At 54.6% G+C, this 9,237-nt stretch overlaps 1 protein-coding gene across 1 annotated transcript in view; it reads left to right on the forward strand.

The window, feature by feature from the left end:
- Positions 1–8,818, forward strand: part of DYSF (dysferlin) — a gene marked incomplete at both ends in the record, with an annotated part of 98,712 nt that extends 89,894 nt beyond the window's left edge. Inside the window, 4 exons of the mRNA XM_008592399.1 lie at positions 4,412–4,593; positions 6,917–7,057; positions 7,441–7,470; positions 8,789–8,818. Of these exons, the coding sequence (XP_008590621.1) occupies positions 4,412–4,593; positions 6,917–7,057; positions 7,441–7,470; positions 8,789–8,818 (383 nt within the window). The remainder of the gene's footprint in view (positions 1–4,411; positions 4,594–6,916; positions 7,058–7,440; positions 7,471–8,788) is intronic.
- Between the last annotated feature and the right edge of the window lie 419 nt (positions 8,819–9,237).

A 9,237-nucleotide genomic window follows, 5' to 3' on the forward strand; every position in this document is an offset into this window, starting at 1 on the left:
GGTCACGAAAAAAGACAAAAAGGAAAAAAAAAAAAAAAAGATCCCAACTCTGTCCTGGGTGGCGCTGGGGAATTCTTGCTTTTGGGCTTCCCATGTCTGGACTCCAGTCATTCCCTACTCTCCTTTTTAAGCACAGCTTTTTGTTAAAGTTGGCTCTGGCGGGAGCAATCCACCCAACGAGCTTAAGGAGGTGTTTTCCAAAGTGCACTGGAGGCTTGTGAAATGCTCCACTTGAAAAGGGTTCCTGAGTGAGAGAGACTGGGAAACACTGCACGCTTGGCGATTTATAGCACACGGTGGCTCTGAGGCGGCTGCGGGAAGGAGCCTGTTTAACCTGTTTAAGCACTCATTAGCTCCCCAGAGAACTCACCACTCCAAGAACACATTTTGGGAAACACTGATCTCCAGGATTCAGTCCAAATTGCTCAGCACGAATCCAGGACGGTTTGTGATTCGCCCCTCCTCCCCTCCCACCTCCTCTACCCTGCTGCTCCGGGTGATCTCCACTTTCCCATAGCCAGACCAGCGATTTGCTGCTTCCCAAGGGCCCATGCTCCATGGGGTCTTTGCCTGTGCCGTGCTGGGTGCCTGACATGCCCTCTCTTTCTTGCTTTGCGCTGGATGCCTCCTCATTCTTGAGACGCAGGGTAGGAGGCCTCCTTTGGGAAGCCAGATTTGATGCCACCATACTACACCATTACCCCCACCCCAGCACCTGTACAGTCCACTATTAAGTTGCACATCACCGTGTATTATAACTATTGTTTAATCATTTTCAATCAGTAGTCGGAATCTTAAGAGCTTGGATTGTGTCTCATTCATTTTCAAATTCCTAGCACCCCACTAACCTACCGCATGGTAGCCAATCAATAATTTTATAGTGAATGAATGATGTATTACAAATCAAGCTAGAGTGAACATCTTTGTACATATAGCTTTTTGGTTAATTTGGATGACTCCCAGGAATATGGGGAAAAGGGTATAAACAGTTTTATGTTTTTCAGGGCATACTGCCCAATTGCTTTTCTGAAGGGCTGCTGAATTGCTTCCAGCAATAAAGGAGAGTACCTATTTCATCAACCATTTGCCAACCCTGGGTTTTATAATTTTAATCAATTTTTCTTAATTTTATAGGAAAAATATTGCTGTAGTATAGTTTTAATTTGCATTGCCTTGATGACTAGTGATCTACTCCACCCCCTTGCAAGGGCTGCTTCCTGTGAGCGGAGCATGGTGGAAGGAGCACTGGAGTAGGAGTTAGGGGGTCTAGTCCTGGCCACACATGACCATGGGGTGGTGACAGACTTCCTGGGGCAAAGCTCCCTCTTCTGACAAATAAGGTAACACTGCCTGCCCTATCTCCCACCCCAATGGTCTGAGCAGATTGGTGGAAAGGCCCTGGAGCTCCTGGAAGGTCTGAGTGGCAGAACTCTGGATCCAGCCAGAGCATCACCTGCCTGGGGCTTAGTGCTTATCCCTTGCTCTCTGATGGTGATAGAGTCTGATAGATTCCTTGCATGTCCACGGCTAGAGCCTCCCTGGGGCAGGTTGTGGTCCTCGGAGAGTTCCAATCTGAACGTGCTCACCTCAGCTCAGGGGGTGCTCCATAGGGCTTGGCAGGTGTGGCCCCGGGGAGAACCGTAGGCTGGATGGACCTGGAGACCCCAGCTCCTCACCTTCCCCTCCACCCTCTTTGGGAATCTGCTTCTCCTTCATCCTGGCTTTCCTGGAAGAGGGATGTGTCTGTGAGTCTTCTGGCTTTCCTTCATTTGCCCACCTTGCTTTAGCAACATCCCCCCCACCTTATTTGGAGGGGCTGGGCGCTGTGTGGGGAGAAGCCAGGCCCCAGCACACAGTAGCCCAGTGTCTGAGGCCCCAGGCCTCCAGGCTGCTCTTTACAATACCTTTGTTGTGTGTTTTCCTCCCATGGGCGGGTGGGGCACGCGTGTGGGTCTGGGTGATTTTTGTTTGAAAGCCACCCCCTCCCCACTCTCCCCCCAGCGCTGAGCTCATTGCCTGGGCTGATGGGGCTGCTGGAAGGAGTCGGCCGGCTCGGGGGCCAGCATGGGGGGTGCTGCCAACACCAATACAGCGTGCACAGCCGCTACAATGTGCAATTGTGATCTTTGTGTAAACGCGGCCGGTCTGGGGCCCGCACGCTTATAAAAATAAAGCGTTGAGAAGCATGGGGGGCGGGAACAAAAGGGGCTTTTTCGCCGGCTCTCTAATATGGTTTTATTTATCGGAACGCGCCCTCCTTCCCTTACTGGAACCGGGAGAAGTTCTCTGCCGAGCTTGGAGCTGATGGTATCACAGCCAGACGGTTTCATTAAATGCACAGACGCCGCTGGGCCCTGCCAGGGGCAAGAGAGAAAGGGCTTGGGGCCAGCCCTGCCAGGGCTGTTGTGTGGAAGGGAGAGCCCCATGCCAGGTGCGGGTGGTGAGACGTGGTGGGCATTTCTCCCCTGCCCTCTCCCCTGCCGAGGGCCTCCCATTGCCTTCTTCTACTCTTGAATCAGGTTCAGAGCCAGTTTCCTTCAGGCAGCCCTCCATGATTGACTCCAGTGTGCTTCTGTGCTCGAAGGCCGATGGGCTGTTCCCAGTCTGGTGACCACCTCCTCGCAGCCACCTATACACCTCCTAATGTAGCTTCCTATTAGCCAAACCCAGCATTGTTCAGCCAGTGGGTGCCCATAGCTTCTGTTCCTTAACTCAGAAGTCCTCCACCCTAGTTAGCTCTTCAGGCAATAGCCACAATCTCGGACCCTGATGTCTTCATTCCCTAATGGGTCCTGTCATTGCCCACCCTTCCCACCTCCTGTGCAGTGGCCATGATGTGCCACTTAGTTTCCTTGTGGCGAGGGAGCCTGTTCTGCTCCCCTTCCCTTTGTGGAAAAGTGGTGTCTCCCTATCCCAGCCCCAGGGTTGTGTTCGGATAGCCTGCAGCCTTCTGGGGCCACCGTGGCTGTCTTGAGGTCATGTGGGGAGTTAGTGGCCATGCTGAGGCTGGCCTGTGGGGCTCAGCAGGTGCAGGGCACTGCAGGATGGAACAGGATGCCAAGGGTATAGGGCATGTGTTGGGGCACTGGGCTCAACCTCCTTGACAACCAGCATCCAGCTGCCAACCTCCTGCATCCCCAGACTTTCCTGTCCAAGTGCCCCCAGCATCTGTCATGTTGAGTCTTACAAAATGCCAACTAACTGGACCCTTCCTCCAAGCAGTTGTCCTATTGGGAGAAGCTGGAGCAGCCCCTCCTCCAAGCCCTCTGCTCCTCTCCCAAATTACATGCACTTAGTCCTACAGGACCTTCTCCTGCATTGGTTTCCAAAGCGTGGCCCTGGAAGGCAGCATCTGCATCACCTGGGAACATGATAGAAATGTAAATCCTTAGGTTCCACCCCAGACCTGCTGAAACAGAGTACCTGAGGGTGGGGCCCAGCAGTCTGTGTAAGCCTTCCAGGTGATTCTGCCGCACACTCACGTTTGAGAACCACTGCCTCAGAGTCTCCTCTAGTGACACTAACTTGCCTTTGGGACTGAGCAGAGGGAATGACACATGGCTGGGTCCCAGGCTGGTGCAGCTGGGGCTGGCAGGCTGGAAAGGAGTATGGGGGCAGCAATGAGCTGCAGGAGCCATGGGTTCCTCTCAAACCAACCACTGCTAAACAACTCTTGAGTCCAGGTGCTCTCTATAGTGCCCCATGCCTAGCTAAGCCACCACCATCCCTGCCTGGACCACTGCAGTAGCCTCATGACTGTTCTCCCTGCACCTCTTCTGCCCCCTCCAGCCAGCTCTCCATGGGGCAGCTAGAGTGAGCTTGCTGAAATGCAGACCTAGTCACATCAGTCTGAAGGCATCCCAGAGCTCATGGAGATCAACATTTCTACTCTTCCTTCCTCAGGGAAGCCAGAACACTCCCATACACACTCTACTGCACTTTATTTCCATTCTTCAAAGCTCTGATCCAAATTATAATTTTACATTGGTTTGTATAGATATTTTACACTTTGCTCAAATTGCACTCTCAGCTCCTAGCACCTTGCCCCTAGAAGGCATTCAATAAATGCTTGTTGGATAAATTAAGGAACAAATGAATGAATGACTAGACCATTTAGGCACTCACTTTCTCTAGCTGGACTTTGCCCCAGTGGCCAGTCCAGGAAGCAGTGCAGAGGTGTTCTATGGATCTGTGCCCACTCACCTGGATCCAGGCTCCAAGTGGCCTGCAGGCTGGCCTCGTGGAAGAGCCAAGAGAGCCCCCTGAGGAAAATGGGTTCCAGCCTGAATGCTGTAGCTCAGGGGCAGCCCACAGCCCTGCTCCAGCTTTGGGGCCCTGCAAGACTCGTGAGTCAGCAAGTTTCATGGTGCCTGCTGAGTCCTGTCTCCCTTCCCTGCCCCGGCCCACACAGATCCGTACGCAATCGTCTCCTTCCTGCACCAGAGCCAGAAGACAGTGGTGGTGAAGAACACCCTGAACCCCACCTGGGACCAGACACTCATCTTTTATGAGATTGAGATCTTTGGGGAGCCAGCCAGCATCGCCGAGCAGCCGCCCAGCATCGTGGTGGAGCTGTATGACCACGACACCTATGTGAGTCCGCCCACCTCCTTCCCTTTGTCCCCTCACTGCCCACCCCCTGTAGGGGCCCAGGGAGAGAGATGCTGAAGGTTGGATCTCTGTGGACACTTGGCTCCCCAACCAGATGGGGCCCCCCCAGGGCTGGGACTGTTGGCCTCTCCCCTGGCCCCACAGACTATAATTAAAACTGTTTTAGAGTAATTAAAAATGGATTGCTAGCACATGTGCTGTGCCCTGTGGCAGAGATTGCTAATCAACACGGCAGAGAGAGGGCACAGATCTGGAAAGGTGCTTGACTGTGGGTCAGGAGCCTGGGTTTTCTCTGCCTCTAACTTGCTTATGTGATGCCAGGCTGGTCCCATCTCCCTGTCAGCTGTGTTGATTCCACAAACATCTATCAAGCACTTGTTTTACTGAACTGCGCGGCCCCTTGCTTGGGGTTCCCTGTCTAGGCGGGAGCTGAGACTCGCCCAAAGAGTGGAGAATCCCCCCCATGAGACAGTGTGTCCCCAAGTGCACACAGCTCTGTGGCATAGGCAGTTCTAACAGAGCTGCCCAGCAGAACTTCCTGTGATGATGGACAGCTCCACAGTTGTGGTGACCATAGTGGGAGCCACTAGCCTCATGTGCCTCCTGAGCACTTGAGAAGTGACTAGTTCACTGGGAACTGCATTTTAAACTTCATTTAGTTTTAATGAATTAAAATGTAAATTTAAATGGCCACAGGTCAGGGGACTAGGGAGAAGGAGCAAGTGCAAGGTATGGTGCAGGGCAGGCCTGAAGGCCAACAGGACAGGTCTCAGGCTGTACCAGAGCTCCATGTGGCCTGCCCGTCCACATCCAGCACAGCAACTCTTCCTGGAAACTTCTTCCAAACCCTTCTTTCTTCCCTATCATTCCACGGCCACCCCCAGGCCGGCGCCTCTGCCACACACCCAGTTGGCTGACACAGACTCTCTCTTCTTAAAATGCTGCTTTGACCCTGCCCCTCCCCTGCAGGCCAGTACCTGGTAGGGATCCCTGGGGAGAAGGGCCATAGCTCTTCCAGTGGGGTGGTCTCCAGGGTCCTGGGGGAGAGCTGGGGCTGTGCCCATCATTACTGTGTTCAAACAAATCTGTTCCTGTTCTCAAAGATTTGTCCCAACTCTCCCAACTGCCCTGGCCTTCTGCCAGCTCCACCACCTCTCCACCACCTTCAGGACCCATCTACTGAAGTGCAACACCTATCCTAGAAGAGCCTTCAGGACCCCTCCCAGTGCTATGGCTGCTGTCCACCCTGAGTTATTGGTGCTGGACTGTCACCTGCTGGTGTGGGCATTTATGCAGGAGCTGGTGGCCATTCCAGGATGGCTCTTGGGGCTGTCTTCAGCAGTGGCATGACTGCAGGCAGTGATCCCTCCCAGTTCCCACTCAGGGTCTCTCCAGATGAGAGCCTTGGGCAAGGCACGAGGGCTTATGAAGGCCACAGCGCCATCTGGCTGAGACCCAGGTTCTGCCCACGACCCTTGCCCTTGGAGATACTAACCACAAGGCTGGAGTCCACAGGCCAGCAAGATCACAGAGGCCCACATCAGAGGGCTGGGCTCGGGCAGGGGCTGTGAGTGATGGACTCTCTTTGCGCAGCGGCTGAGAAGGGGAGAGAGGGCAGTGCCCTTGGGGAAGTGGCCCATGTACAGGCAAGGGAGTGAGAGGCCTGCTGAGGCCAGGGGGCTTGAGTAGAGGGTGTGGGGGAGAGAGCGAGGCTGGGAAGGAGAAGGGAGCAGGCTACAGTGAGAGGGCCTGCCGTGCCTGAGAAGAGCTTGTACCCCATCCTCTGGGCAGCAGGGAGCCAAGGACGGTGCCTAAACAAAGGAATTATAAGACAAACTTCATTTGGCAAGGCTCATTTAATTTGATGAGTATGACCAATCTCCGCATTTGGCAAGTGGAGAAATTTAAGGGTGAAATGAATAGGAGATACAAAAGTCCTTGGAAATCTCAAACACCCGTACTGCTGAGGGCATTAGAGATATGTGGGGAAGCTGTCTTTCTGGTTTCTAACGGGCTCAGAGCTGGATTAAATTAAAGCAGGGCGAACACTAGTTGGACATACAGAGAGACTTCCCAACCATGATGGGAATTCAAACATAACAACAGTGGCCAGAGCCACTCACATTTGCCTTGTCCCTGATTCCCTCTAAGAGGGCAGGTTCACCATTCTGCATGAGGTGGCTGCTCTGACTGCCGAGGCCCTTTCTAGTTCAGGAGGCCATTGTAGGCCTGGTGATCCCTCTGGGGCCACTCAGAGCCCTGGGCTGGGGGGACGCTGACTCTTCTTTCTCCATGCCTGGTCTAGGGTGCAGACGAGTTTATGGGCCGCTGCATCTGTCAACCGAGTCTGGAACGGATGCCCCGGCTGGCCTGGTTCCCACTGACGAGGGGCAGCCAGCCGGCGGGTGAGCTGCTGGCCTCTTTTGAGCTCATCCAGAGAGAGAAGGTGAGGCTGTCCATGTCCAGATCCAGAGGCCCCAGAGGCGGGGTGGGGTGGAGGACACAGGCAGGGAGAGGCCCTGGTGGGAGGAGGGGCTGCCGATACACCCTTCTTCCCCCACCAGGGGTCAGCACACAGTGGGAGCCCGGACCCCCATATGCAGACTGGATAGAAGTAGGGCTGCACTGGAGGAAGTGTCTGGAGGGACCCAGCATGCTGTCAACCTAGCTCCTCCTGCACCTCCCACCCCCCTAAGGAATAGTGTCTGCAAAGCCCTGGACTGTCTGGTCATTGACATGTTCCATGAGTGTCATTTCCGGCCAGGGTAGAAATGAGGGTGATGATGCTTGGCTGACAAGCACATGACCTAAGCTCTCTCTCTACCCTAGCCGGCCATCCACCATATTCCTGGTTTTGAGGTAAGTCTTGCCCTCCTCACCTTTTCTTCTTCTAATTGATTGCCAGCCTCCCTGTGTTTGCAGCCCCCTCGGGGCTAGGAAGGGCAGTCAGGCATATCCCACCACCATCCTGCCCTGAGCCCCCAGGAAAGCTCCTTCAGGCAGGGGAGGGCCTGGGTGGAGCTGCAGGGGTAGGGTGGGAGGGGCTGGGGTCCTCATTTTACTCAGAAACTCCCTTCCCAGCTCAGATCTTGCCTGCCCTTCTTCCCTGAGAAGTCTGAGAATCACAGACTCCCAGATGGAAGGGACCTCATGGTCGTCTAGCCCAGTGGCCCTCAGCCAGGCTCACATTAGAACCCCCTGGGCAGCTTTAAAAATCACCAGTGCCCAGGCCCTACCCCAGACCAAATGAAACACACTCTCTGGGGGTGCAGCCCAGGCCTGGGTGTCTCACGACACTGCCCAGAGATGTTGATGTGCACGGGGGCTGGGAACCATTGACTCAGCCCCATGGCCCTGAGAGGGTGGTCCCACCAGCAGCGTCAGCACCACCTGGGATGTTGTTGGAAATGCTGGTTCTTGGCTCCCACTTCAAACCCACTGAAGCAGACTCTGAGGGTGCAGCCCAGCAGCCTGTGTATCAGCTAGCCTGCCAGTGCTTCTGATGCTGCTCGAGTTTCAGAAGCTCTGCTTCAGACTGCATTTCCCACTACTTGTTCCCACCATGACCCTGTTTTCTTTCTCCGCCGGGGGTGGGGCTTCATTCGCTTGTCGCTGCTCTCCTTCCTTCTCCTCGGGGTCTTGGTAGAAAACATAGACCTTCAGCTGGTACCTGGGCTAATTTGACTCATTACCCTCCTCCAGACCAGGCTCAGCTGCAGCTCTGAGAACTGGTCCGTTGGGGCTCTGTGTGGATGCCTCATTCGCCCCTCACAAAGCAGCCCACACATGTTTACACAGTTTTTACCGTACGAGCCCTCCTGTGCCACCCCCCATCCCACTCCACTGTCTGCCTCTCCCCTCCTCCTGGTTTCTGTCCCTGTCCTGTGCAACCTCCAGCTCTCAGTTCTGGCTTGTGCGTTAGCCTTTCCCACCAGTCTCCCTGCATCCATATGCATCACACCTACTTTCTCAGGGACCACGTGGAGGGCGCGGCTAGGGAGCACACCATCCTTACCCTTGATGAGGTTTCTGTTGGCTCCTCTTAGTGGTGGCACTTGGTGTGCTGATCTCTGGACTGGCCTAGTGTTCCTTGTCACTAATGGTGAACTTTCACCACTCACCCCCACTGTTTCCTTCTCCTGGATGTGGAACCATCACACTCATGATTGTGTTCCAGGTGCAGGATACATCAAGGATCCTCGATGAGGTGAGCTGGACCCTTGAGGCTATGGCCCAGGGCGGGGGGAGGGTGGCCAGAGACAGAGGGAGGTGAAGGCCAGCCTCCAAACGTAAGCCCAGTAGGCACCTGCCACGTGGAGAACTACCTGGAACTTATTCCCCATCCTGTGTGTGGATCCTGGGCTGCCTGGGGTGTGCCTTGGGGTGATTCTAGCTTCAGAAGGCTTGCTGCCCTGTTAGGAGGCCAGACCCACCCAGACTGCATGGACAACAATATTGAGTCTTATTTGGTTGAGTACCAGGTAGCACGTTTACAAGAATAAAATGTTTGGAGGGGGCCAGGGTAGTCAAGGAAGGCTTCCTGGTGGAGGCAGCATTAGCCAGATATTGTTGCACCACTTAGGAGGGAGGTGGGAAACATGCTTTTGGCTTAAGGGGCCAGGGACC

This window comes from Galeopterus variegatus, unplaced genomic scaffold, assembly GCF_000696425.1.
Source record: "Galeopterus variegatus unplaced genomic scaffold, G_variegatus-3.0.2 Scaffold7885, whole genome shotgun sequence".
NCBI lineage: Eukaryota > Metazoa > Chordata > Mammalia > Dermoptera > Cynocephalidae > Galeopterus > Galeopterus variegatus.